This window comes from Nannobrachium achirus (genome assembly GCF_963921795.1).
Source record: "Nannobrachium achirus genome assembly, chromosome: 23".
NCBI classification, from domain to species: domain Eukaryota; kingdom Metazoa; phylum Chordata; class Actinopteri; order Myctophiformes; family Myctophidae; genus Nannobrachium; species Nannobrachium achirus.
In genome coordinates this window covers 35,589,756-35,602,657 of record NC_137830.1, presented here as the reverse complement: position 1 = coordinate 35,602,657, position 12,902 = coordinate 35,589,756, and the positions used below count along the sequence as shown (strand labels likewise).

The following is a 12,902-nucleotide window of genomic DNA, read 5'->3' as shown; positions in this document are numbered from 1 at the left end:
GTTTTGACCACAATGGAAAACGCAAGTGTCCGATCATGTTGTAGCCTGTGTGGTGGTTGCCCCTTTAATTTTTAAATGGTCTTAATGTATACCGCTCTCCTGTTGTGGTTTATATGCAGGCTCTATGTAGTTCTATACTGTAACAATCCTCTGCCGTGTGACTGGAAGGTTGAATGAATGAATGAATGGATGTTTATTTTGAACATTTAAAAAAGACGAATACAAATACAAACAAGTAGAATACAAATTAATACACAATAATAATGCATTCAATCTCATTATTATTATTATTGTTGAGTGCACACCTTTGGTCAGAGGCAACATCATAATATGTTTTTAACCCATTAAGACCCTAGGCCGGTTCTAAAAACACCCAAATCCTGACCCAAGTTTTCTCAAAATCTTTTTAAGCTTGTGAAATGACGATACAGTTGCGAATTCTTTGGCTGTGTAGTACATTTTTGTTCAGTATTAAAATATATTCTGAAGTAAGAGTTTTGTCTAAATTGTATGTTCCAATAATAAATACCATACAGGTAATGAAGCATAAATTAAGGCCTTGGGAGTCATAACTGATTCTATTAAAACATTCTATCTGTTTATTTTTTGATTAAAGTGGTTATATCATCCACTGCAGCCAGAGGACTCAAGTTAGTTATATTTCCTACGCTTCTTACAGACAAATAAATTAAAAAAATGTTTGACTGTAAATTGACAGTGCGAGAAAAGATTGACATCCCTGGTAGTCATGTCCCTGAATTGCACATACTATGAAAACACTGAAATGTACTTCTTAGTCCTTCCAGGACTGTTCAGTCTGTGGGACAAATAGAAAAGTAAATTCAGATGTGTTTCATCACTTTCATGTCATGTTATATATAGTCATCTTTATTAATCTCCAGGAGATTGTTTTCACCTGTGTTTGTGTGTGTGTCTAACTGTATCTGTCCAGTGTAGTAGGACACCTTTATTGATATTTATTTCAAAATCTATCTCACTACAGACATCTGAACCTTTAGGTAATTTTTATTTTTATTTTTTTTGGCTCTTTGATAATAGGTATTAATCAATGCATTAATGCATTTACTTTTCTATTCATTCATCGACTTGTTGCTTTATTTTCACTGCATTTTCTTGACTTTCATTTTTTCGATTTTGTAGATATAGATTGATTATTAAAGTGATGAAGATCAAAAAGTAGTCTGTATGCATTTACATCAATGAAACCGAACACAACACTGTCTTGTTAAGAATGATAAATGTTCACACCGCTCATAGATGCATTATGGTTTATTAGGGCCTAGGCCAGAGAGGTCTTCAACAGGGGGTCCTCCGAGATACTGCAGGTGGGCGCCAAATCTTTGTGTGATAGATTGAACTACTTGAACCCTCGCATCCCTATTCTGGGGGGAACATTACCCTAAAATAGATCATCTGTACAAGCTCACAACACGCCTGCTACGCTCTGACTTCTCTGGTGCGATATCCTCTTAGATCAACATTTGTAAAAGTAATATAATGGGTCTCACAAGTGGCAAGAGTGAGTTTTCTCTTTTATTGTTTTGATGCCAACACTTTTGTACTTTTAGTCAAGTAAATATTTTATACTGGACTTTTACTTGAGTGTTTCTACATTGTGGTATTGATACTTTTACTTAAAGGAGGACTTCACCACTTTTTCAACCTATCTTCATATAATAGGTTCCCACTATGTTCATAATAAAATAGCGCAATTTTTTTCTACTTGGTCCAAGTCTCCTAGGAGAGCTGTGGGAAGTTCAGAATCCATCGTCTTGACATAATTTTCCCAAAAAAAAAAATGTATCAATATTTTTGAAAAAGATATTTCGATTTTTATTATCGCGAGAACAATGGCTTCCACTTTAACATTTGCAACTTTTCAGGAATAGAAAGCCTGCAGTTTCTATTAGCTTGGATTCCCAATCGATGACGTCACAAGGCGATTGGTTTCTGACCTGCCCACAGCCCTCCTCTGAAAAAAAAAAGCTATTTGTTAGTGAGGACCAATTATATGAAGATAGGTTGAAAAGTGGTGAAGTCCTCCTTTAAGTAAAAATCACACCTGTGCTCACTTTGCATGGTATCAAACATGACACGTTCATATCTCCTTGTATGAGCAGTTCTGTCCGTGACATCAGCTGTGGTGATGTCGGTCTCTGCGTACTTTCTATGACGCTAGTTTTTTGTGACGTTAGTCTCGTGCTCATACGGACATCTTGTGCTCATTCGGTTATCTCCATAAATGGAGTTCCATGCTCATACGGACACTCATACATACACACACACAAAGCCAGACGTAGGTGCGGTTTGCACCGCTCAAAAATGTGAGTACTTCTTTCACCACTGGCGGTTGTCTAGAACCTGGCTGTCCTGCATGTTGCAATAGAGGTCTGTCCACGCCCCAAATGTACCCAAAATTTCCAAATACATGTCAGTAGACTGACATCATATTGTGTCACAGAGAACAGAAGCCCCAAATATGGAGTTCCACACTGGCCTCCAATGGTTACTCTTATGGTTACTGCACTATAGATATGCCCAAATATGGATATAATTGATGTCATAGTAATGATGAGTGACATTATACTCCAAGATTATTCAAGTACTCTCAAAGAATACTGAATGGGAATGACAGCTGTCACTGCAAATATAAGGCAGGCCTACTTGCAATAGTTGGTTTAAATGCAGATATTAACCGGAGAGAGTCATTACATGATGGTTAATAAAGCAATCACCATTGTTGCTGGCATGTGTGGGGCTGCCTTCATCACGTACTGCATTTACTTTGACAGAAAACGACGGAGTGATCCGAACTTCAAGAAGAAGCTGCGTGAACGCAGGAGGAAGCAGAACCTGACCAAAGAGAAGAATGGCCTGTCAACGCTGCCCGACCTAAAAGACACAGAGGCCATTCAGAAGTTCTTATTCGAAGAGCTCGAGTTGGCAGACAAGGAACTTTCACTGGGAGACATCGAGAAGGGTGTGGACCACCTCACCCGTGCCGCGGCAGTGTGCGGCCAGCCCCAGCAACTCATGCAGGTCCTCCAGCTGACTCTGCCACCCGGGGTGTACCAGATGCTGCTTATCAAACTGTCCAGTGTCAACCGAAGAATGGCGAGTGCCCAGTCCGTGGCGGAAGATGCCATCGACTGAAAAGGGTCGCCCAATGACTCTTTACATGGGAGCTTGAGAAAACAACAAATACATAAAAACAACTTTATTGGGGTGGGGACTCTAAGACTAAGGAATAAAATAAATAAAAAGAATTGAGTCCGCAAATGGCAGCAAACCGCTCCATTCCCATTGAAATGCATTGGCAGAATCCGCCCTCATAGGTAGACCGTGCCGATAATTATCAAAAATAACACTGAAAGGTGGCACGGTGTCGCAGTGGTTAGCGCTTCGCCTCACAGCTAAAAGGTCCTGGGTTCGATTCCCGCCGGGGCACGCTGTGGGCGTGTTCTTCCCTCCGCGTAATCAGCGCCCACACCCTTGGTGGGGTTGGCGATAAGGCCTTTCTGTGTGGAGTTAGTTCTCCCCGTGTCTCCTAGGGTAGATGCCCTCACAAAAACATGCAGTAGTCCTGGTTTCTATACTACCTCCCCTAGCCAGCCAAGTGCTCCCCAATTCCCCTGGCGCGGCAGAGGGAGAGCGGAAACCAGGACTACAGGTTAGGTAGTTGGCACTGGGTGAGAAAATGGGTTGCAAAATCGTGGGATAAAAATTATAAGAAAAAAAAATAAATAACACTGAAGTGGTTGAGATCATCCACTGCAGCCAGTGAACTAATACTAAAGTTAGTTCCTATCCTTCTTTCAGGTCACTGGGCCTGCTGAGATGTGTAATTGAATTTACATAATTATGATGGTGACAAAAACAAACTGTGCAATTTGACTGATTTTTATTCACCATTGTATAACAATTGTGGCTGGTTATTGACAGTGAGGAAAATATACAGTTTCCTTCCCTTTTAACTTCCCCACTGGCAGATGTCTCAGAATTGCACATACAACGAAAACACTGCGTTCCTTAACCCTTACTGCTCGTGTTCAGTCTGTAGGATAAATAGCCTACTGTAGAAAAGTAATTTCAGAAGTCATGTCATAGTGTTTTGTATATTCCTTAAATGTGGAAACATCATCAGACCTAGAATCAGGCTGTATCTTTTAACAATAACAATGTAATGTTACAGTGTTCTTCACATGACAAAATATAGCAAATATTTATTTATTTTTCTTCTTTTGTTAAAAAATATTTACAAAAACTAGAATTTAGGGAGATGGGAATATTTTAAGTTAAAACATGACCCAGAGATGTGAGATTAAGAGCCAGACAGTGAGTGATTGTGTGTAAGAAAAAAAATAAGAAAAAAAGTATAGAGGCACCTGATAAAATGGCTCATAAAAACTGCTTTGCAACTAAAACATTTAAAATGGCTAACGTGGCGACTAACAGCCAGCATTTCTTTTTATTATCTCAGTTTAACTGAGATAGTATTGACATACAGTATGTATAAAGTCTTGAACAAATGAAAAGATCTTCCATTTTTCAGGTCCAAAACATAAATCAAAACCCCAGTCTTCACAAAGCAAAATATAGATGAATCTTTTACAGGTCCAAAAGTAGTGAGTGGTGTTAGTCATTTCCCTTATTAACCACCTGAGCCCCATTTTATACTTTGCCTTTGGCAGTTTCACTTTGAATATAGAAGATCGACAAACAATGTGTTGATGCGTTGCGAGCTTGGGGATCTGCTACTTTTGACACAAGACATTGTGTCTGTAGGTGACATAAAAAAAAAGAGAAAAAACTTCTGAATGTTTTAAATGTTGGCCTATGATGAAATGCCCAAAATAGGGATGGCAGGGTTAACGTGGTTAAGACTTCTTTCAATCAAATGGTAGGCACGTTGTCCAGGCTGCAGCAGAGACACACAAGAGCCTCTTCCTCTACGTCTCACACAGGATGAAAGCAAAGCTGAACTTGAAGCTGCATTTCTGATCAAGGCAGACAAGTCCCTTAAAAGAAACTCATCTTGGGTACAAAGTTCACAATGAGGGCTTTCATCAGTACTCCACGGTCACTGCTTTGGTCCTGAGATATTCCATAAGAGCATCCTCTCCTGTAGATGAAATACAGGAAAACAAAATGTTGGTGAAACGATAACAACAGTCCAAAAGCTTATTCTGTTTAGTCTGTGGCCAATACCAAAGCATTTAAGGAGGAATGACAGTTGGATGAAAAATATAAAACCCTCAGTGGTCTAGAGACAATAGACCATGGTGACTACATTTCTCTCATGGGATCAATAAAGGTCTATCAGTCTATCTATATACAATATACTGTATTATCCAGAATATCGAATTATTAATTTAGCGAATGTCTGGCCGTCCATCCGCCATCCGACCGTCTGTCTGCATGCTGATATCACTGATACTAAACAGTGTCGCCACCATGGTAACAGCCGCATGCTGAAACAATGCCCACATTTGGAGATCAGCATGCTGACATCCTCCCTGGTAACAGCTGCTTGCTGGAACAATGCCCAAATTTGGAGATGATCAATGATCATGCTGACATCACTGATACTAAACAGTATCACCACCATGGTAACAGCCGCATGCTGAAACAATGCCCACATTTGGAGATCAGCATGCTGACATCCTCCATGGTAACAGCTGCTTGCTGGAACAATGCCCAAATTTGGAGATGATCAATGATCATGCTGACATCACTGATACTAAACAGTATCACCACCATGGTAACAGCCACATGCTGAAACAATGCCCACATTTGGAGATGAGCCTGCTGACATCACTGATACTAAACAGTGTCAACACCATGGTAACATCTGCTTGCTGAAACAATGCCCACATTTGGATATGACCATGCTGACATCACTGATACTAAACAGTATCACCACCATGGTAACAGCCACATGCTGAAACAATGCCCAAATTTGGAGATGAGCCTGCTGACATCACTGATAATAAACAGTGTTGCCACCATGGCTGTCTGTCTACACTACAGGCTGATGATACAACGGGTATTGCACAACTGGACATCAATGGTGAACGGTCTGGGTTCTCCAACACTACTTCAGAGACTCCTACATTCAATCCCTCATATACTGTGAGTGTGCATACCCTCCCCTGGGCACAGGACTAGTTATATATTAATATTGAGGCTTGTGTGTATTAATTTCCTGCATATCATCTGAGCGTTTATGAACTGTGTGATGCTAAAACTACATTATTCAGAACCACCTGTTTGTTACATGCTTTTTGCATTTCATGTTATTTTAGATAGGAGTAGAGACAGTTAAACAAGGGCAGAGATAGAGGAGAAAGATGAGACATGATGCACAAATGGCAAATTCTCAATGATACAGTATTATAGTTAACATGATAGTATACTGCAGTACATCACAGGCCAATAACACATAATAACACATACCAAGGTCTTTTCCAAAGCCGGATTGTTTGAAGCCGCCGAAAGGTGAAGCCACGTCCGTCTTGTTGTACGTGTTGACAAACACTGTTCCAGCGTCCAGACGCTCACTCACATACATGGCCTTGTTGATGTCGCGGGTAAACACACCGGATGCCAGGCCAAACTCTGTATCGTTGGCTCTCTGCAGCACACCGTCTACATCACTGCAGGTTAGATGAGGGAGGGGAAGACAGGATGGGGTTAACGGGCAGTGCCAATTTCCACGACTAAAACTACGATGAAAAATGTTTGTCGACGACCATTTTTCACTGACGAACACTAAATAAAAACGTCGTAAAAAAACTAAGCTATGGTGACTAAAACTAAGACTAAGTATATTGACAATTTTGTCAACAAATAAAAAAACTAGACTAAATGTGGGACTAGTGGAGAAGATATCCAGTAGAACTAAGAGTCATTTTATGCTTGGCTGCATGCTGGTGTCACTCCACACATAGCTGATCTACAAGCTCACAACGTTGTGAGCTTTTCGTCACACAGCTAAATATAAATCAGGCATTAGGAGGCCCGTCAAGGGCAAGGCCCACCCAAAATACATTTAGTCGACTAAAATCCCATACCCTTCTTTGAACTTGGACACCACCATTACAGGACCGAAGGACTCCTCTTTGGCGATGAACATGTGATCCTCCACATCGGTGAATACTGTGGGCTCCATGAAGAAACCTGGCCAGGGATTATAATGGTAATTATTCCCTAAATATTAGGAATTACTCAGACTAACAAACTTCAAATGGCGTTAATCACTTTCAACCTGCTGTCCCTGTTTTGGGCAAAACATTTCCAAAATAGTGAAAATAGCTGATCTACAAGTAGATTGGCTTAGTATATAGACTTAAACCCTACTTTGTAAAAAGAAAAATGTGACACGCATTGTTTGGATCCAGCAAATCTTCCTTTTGTTGTCAGACAATAGCCAGGCCCGTCTCATCGCACCTCTCAGCGACTTATTTAAGTTACAGTAAATCTCCTGCAGTCGTATACAATAGTTATGCTAGGGTTCATAATGGTTAAGTGGTTAGAAGTGTCCATTGTGGTTGACTACACCAGTGGTTCTCAACCTGTGGGTCGGGACCCCATTATTTGGGGGGGGTCCCCCAGATGATTAACTTAATGTGCAACATTGTTTTCTCAACAGTAAACAAACCAACACAAAGTTTAAGTGTATAGATGGTAAATGCACATTAATTTAAGAACTTTGTAATACCTCTAAAATGACAAATTAAACATTGGCCAAATTGTTAAATATTAAAGGCAGAAATAGTGAAAATAGCCAATCTACATGCTCACAACGCCTCGCGATGCGAGGCGTTGTGAGCATGTAGATCTGCCATTTTCACAATGGAACCGTGTTATACAAAATGTAATGCCTCAACTCTTAATGCTTGTCAGGGTGGGGGGGTCCCCAGTTAAAATATGATTATTTTGGGGGTCGTGGCCTGAAAAGGTTGAGAACCACTGGACTACACAGGATCTGTGGTTACAGTACCTGGCCTGTCCACCTGTTTGCCCCCATAAACCAGCGTGGCTCCTTCCTTCACACCAATCTCACAGTACTCCACCAGCTTGTCCATGTGGGCCTTGTGGTTCTGGGGGCCGTGGTCTGTCGAGCGGTCCAGTGGGTCTCCAATTTTCATCTTCTTAATTTCCTCCACCTTAAGAGAGAACACATGGAGCAATGACATGTTTAGAAGTGTAGGTTGAAGAGACTGGGCCACTGTGCTTCCCAGAAGAGGAGAAAGATAATTGGGTAGAAGTAGATTCTACAGTATTAACACTTTCCTAGCCCGGTCGTCCTTTCCCGTAGTTCCTTTTAATGCTGAGGTAGCCACGGCGCAGCCGCCGTACTTTCCCGTACTTTTGATATAAATGATAATTATCAAAAAAAAACGATCGGCCGTTGTTCTCTGGGTCTTCTGGGACCCATTTAAAGGGTTAAGCTTTTTGTTTGAAGGAGTAGTTCAACCCCAAAATGACCTTTATTCTATTGATTATTCACGCCATGGTATTTGTCGCATTCCTAAGACAATTCCTAGGACATTCTTAAGACAATTTCTTTTCCAACTTATTGTTTTATTGTCAGCATTCATCACAAGAAAATTCCAGAAAACAAAACTAAAACAAACAAAAAACTTAATTTAATCCTGACTTAAGAAAACTTAAGTCAGGATTTAGAAGGCATTTTTAGAATTGGCCTCAGGTCTAAATGGGTTAAGAGATTTTCATGTTTTGTTCTACCACAAAAATATTATCATATACACCACTAATGAATTTGGAAGATTTTAAAATTTTACAACAGCGGTAGCCACTTGCCAACAACCGGCCAAATGAGACTACAGAGGTCATCATGGACACATGCACGTCATCAGGCCGAACACACAAGCCACCGACCGTGGTGTAGTTTGTATACAGCTCCATATTAACTTTTTACTTCAGGTGACTGCATTTACAAAAATCATAAAAGTGGTGTTCAGTTGTGAAGATTATCTTGATGTCGTAGGATTCTTTTGTCAATGGAACTACAATAGGAAGATGCCAGCTTCCTCCTCCACCTAGAAAAACACATCATCCCTGAACCACTCTATTGTGGCTGCACTAAAACCCTATACTGTATTTCCATGGGCCCTAATCTATACTTAGTTGACCACATTCCCATTGACTACACTAAATATCTTCACTGATCCATTAAGCTCACAATGAATGTTCCCCCAGAATAGGTATGCTAGGGTTCAAACTTCAAATGGTTAATGTGTGTATAAGAAACAGTGATTCATCTCACCACTCGCGCGATGTACTCATCGTGTATGGACTCCTCCACAAACAGACGCCCGGCCGCAATGCAGTTCTCACCTTTGTTGAAGAATACAGAACTCATGCCCTGTTCAGAGAGAGAGAGATTGGGAAGGGTTAAATAAGAAGGAACACCCCTTTATCTCTCGCTCTCTCTATGCATGTCCGTCCACCTCTCTTTTTCCTCACCATGCGAATAGCCTTGTCCATATCACAGTCGCTGAAGATGATGAGAGGAGACTTCCCTCCCAGCTCCAGAGAAACCTTTTTCAGGTTACTGAGAGCACAGCTGCCAAACAGGAAACGAAACTGCGTGAGCATCAGGGCTGTCACAATGATTACATAATCGTCTAATCGCAATTATTTGACATAATCGTCATAATCGTTTCCATGTTGAAAAATGTTCAGATGTGTTTTTTTAAGTAACATTTTTTGGAAATAGCAGATCTACAAGCTCACACGCATTGTGAGCTTGTAGATCTGCTATTTCCACTATCAATGTTCTTTTTCAAGTATAAAGTTGTCAAATATGCAAGTAATTTATTTGTATATTTAGGTTATGTGTCATATCTGCCATGTGCAACTTCAAAGCCTACAAGCCAAACAGGAACGTAATTGTCAACGACAGAAACACAATGAAGTCATTAATCGCAATTATTTGAGTGACAATTAATCGTCATGTAAAATCTCATAATCGTGACAGCCCTGCACCTCCGGTGACCAATGATACTGTACCTCTTCATGATCTGTTTGCCAATTGGAGTAGAGCCAGTGAAGCCAAGCTTGCGGACATCGGGGTGTTCTGATAAACGCTGTCCCACCATGCCGCCTTTCAGACAACGGAGGGGTGATTGTACAGGAGGAAGAGAGAGAAGAGCGAGAAAAAAAATTTAAACTATTATACAGTAGCCACAAAGCAGCGATTCAGGGGACCAAGCAAACTTTTGACAGCTTCTGACACCTGTATTAAAGAAAACTAACAGGTTTTATGACCTTCATTGATTTACGGCCAAATCCGTGCTGGGTTGAACCCTTTTTCAGCAAAAGCCCCTCCCTCATTGATTTACAGCCACATATTTGTGTCAGGCCCATGCACAAGTTTAGAACCTGATGTCAGCCCCTTTGAATTGACACACATGGTCCTACATTGCTATGGAACATATCCTGAATTGGACAAACTATTGGACAAATGTTTGTTCACTTAAGTTTACAGTGGGCTATTTATGTGCGAAGTCACACCCGTTTGAAGTTCATTGGTAAATATATTGAAAATGAAATGCGAAGCTCCCAGTGTTGGTGAGCTTGGTCCAATAATAATCTACATAGAATTTGTTAGCAATCGGACCTACAGTTTAGGAGATGTCAGCAATGTAGCGTGAGCCGTGAGAACTGAACATTTCATGTCTACCATTTACCATCTCATAGGAATTAGCAAAACCATTACTTTTAATGTTACCAGTAAGACTCCATAATCGGGAGACCATCAGGTCGAATACACAAACTTCAGAAGGCAATGGTAGCCAATCAGGAGGGAATATGGGACATGGGACAGTTCCATGTTGATGGCATAACTTAAGAGATACTGTGTACCACTTTGTGTGATTTTAGGGCAAAATCTGTAGGAGCAGTGTCCAAAAAAGTGAATCACAAAAATAATAGGGTTTCAGCCCTCCAGGCTTGAACCCTCAATAATGCAGGAACAATAACTACTCTTTAAGGTTCACTTCATCCCTTTTTATCTCTGTTTATTACCTGATCCTGGCAAAATGTTGATCACTCCTTTAGGAATGCCAGCTTTCACTGTCAGCTCAGCAAACTTCAGGGCAGTCAGTGGAGTGACCTATTAAAACCACATATGACTTTTAGATAGCATCTGTTCAATAGATAGGGAATGGCAGAATTGGTAGGAGAAAACAAACAAACATAAACAAACAAACAAACGTACGCAACGTACTGTATGTGATGTTAGATGCAGGGTTACACAACACCATTACCATATATTAATTTGCAACAGTAAACAACGCCATCTGTAGGCTGTGTCACTACAGTGATATGTAGACTACTTGCAAATGTTTAGTGCATGGGTCTTCAACAGGGGGTCCGGGAACCCTAGGGGGTCCTCAGAGTTACTACAGGGGGTCCTCCAAATCTTTGTGTGATAGAAACCTTTTTCCTCCCTTTTTTATATTAACCACTTGAACCCTAGCGTCCATATTCAGAGAACTTTAGCCACAAAATACCAGATCTAATCGGCTATTTTCGGCAAAGAGCTTTGGTGTAGAGGGGGAAAAAAGCAACTAAGTACACAGTGAAAGGTCAAATGCATTAGGTAATGACGGCACAAGTGGTTAAATATCTGAAAACACAAATTGACATGAATCCAAAATACACTGATGATTGTGCTGTCAAACGATGAAACTATATGGAATCTACGAAAGGTTTGTGGGGGCCCCTGTTCATCTCTATCTCAACTAAGGGGTCCTCGGCCTGAAAACGTTGAAGACCCCTGGTTTAGTGTGTCATTGAGTGCAACTTTATTCGGTTGGAATATCGGGGCATTTTTGAGAGGTGGTCACACCGTCTCCTATACGTGGCCGTGTGTGTGGGTATGTATGCGTCCGTCCATCCGTGTCTGTATGTAGCCTGCAGTACCTTTTCTGACCACACATGTTAAGGGAGGGGCGCTGTTGTTCAGACTCACATTCACACACACACACACACACACACACACACACACACACACACACAAACACGCATGCACGCACGCACGCAGCCTCCACCGCTCAGTTCACACGAGTGTTTTTTTTACGAGTACGAGTACATATAAGCAGCGTATCGATGCACCCCTCTGAACATGTGTGCGTATGTGTCACGTGCACACTTACTTGCGCAGGTTTCAGGACGAGTGTGTTTCCAGCCGCGAGGCAGGCAGCGCTCTTCCACGCCAGCATCATGAGTGGGTAGTTCCATGGGATGATTATAGCACACACGCTGCCACGGAATGACCACACCACAGGTGCATCAGCATCACAGTTTAACATTGTCCAAAGAAAAAACGGTTTTCAAAAGGAATGACTGAGGGAGCCGTGAGGAACACAACACTTACCCAAGGGGTTCTTTCTTGGTGAAGGTCAGATTGCGGTTGGGCCTGGCTTGGTTGATGGGTATCGTCTTGCCCTGTGGGACCCAGAAGACATGGTTTACTTGGTCGCACCAGGGTTTCTCACATCGCACTTGTAGATCTGCTATTTTTGCTGAGTGCCAGTGTCTCTCAACCAAGTAAAAATCAAGCTTGACGCACGACACATGATGAGGCGTAAAGGCACGATACATTACATTACCATAAACAACAGCTTTTGGAAAAGCATATGCTGGGGACTGTGAGGTCTTTCGTAGGCAGACCACTTTTAGACAGAGTGTCCTCTCCCTCAAGGGAAGCAGAAGCCTACGATAATAGCCTCCCAATGACTCCAAGGGAAAGCCCCACCCTGTATACCCTTAAAAACACAACTAAAACAACTGGGTGGCCTGCATTATGCATCAGTGACGCGTGATTATGGATCCCACTGGGAAAGATG

The 12,902-nt window shown here is 41.4% G+C and overlaps 2 protein-coding genes across 2 annotated transcripts in view; one reads left to right on the top strand and one right to left on the bottom strand.

The window, feature by feature from the left end:
- Positions 1 to 2,733: 2,733 nt before the first annotated feature.
- On the top strand, positions 2,734 to 3,174 carry LOC308308894 (mitochondrial import receptor subunit TOM20 homolog; the record flags this gene model as incomplete). The annotated part of the gene is made up of 1 exon (XM_080754350.1): positions 2,734 to 3,174. The coding sequence occupies one exon, from the start codon at positions 2,734 to 2,736 to the stop codon at positions 3,172 to 3,174; it is 441 nt and encodes a 146-aa protein (XP_080610476.1).
- A 769-nt stretch (positions 3,175 to 3,943) lies between these two features.
- aldh1l2 (aldehyde dehydrogenase 1 family, member L2) overlaps positions 3,944 to 12,902 on the bottom strand; it is a 31,987-nt gene continuing 23,028 nt past the window's right edge. The window contains exons 14-23 of the mRNA XM_080754574.1: positions 12,431 to 12,501; positions 12,210 to 12,315; positions 11,077 to 11,164; positions 10,060 to 10,153; positions 9,514 to 9,613; positions 9,314 to 9,412; positions 8,024 to 8,189; positions 7,095 to 7,200; positions 6,478 to 6,677; positions 3,944 to 5,143 (exon numbers count right to left, since the gene is read on the bottom strand). Of these exons, the coding sequence (XP_080610700.1) occupies positions 5,088 to 5,143; positions 6,478 to 6,677; positions 7,095 to 7,200; positions 8,024 to 8,189; positions 9,314 to 9,412; positions 9,514 to 9,613; positions 10,060 to 10,153; positions 11,077 to 11,164; positions 12,210 to 12,315; positions 12,431 to 12,501 (1,086 nt within the window). The 3' untranslated portion in view covers positions 3,944 to 5,087. The remainder of the gene's footprint in view (positions 5,144 to 6,477; positions 6,678 to 7,094; positions 7,201 to 8,023; positions 8,190 to 9,313; positions 9,413 to 9,513; positions 9,614 to 10,059; positions 10,154 to 11,076; positions 11,165 to 12,209; positions 12,316 to 12,430; positions 12,502 to 12,902) is intronic.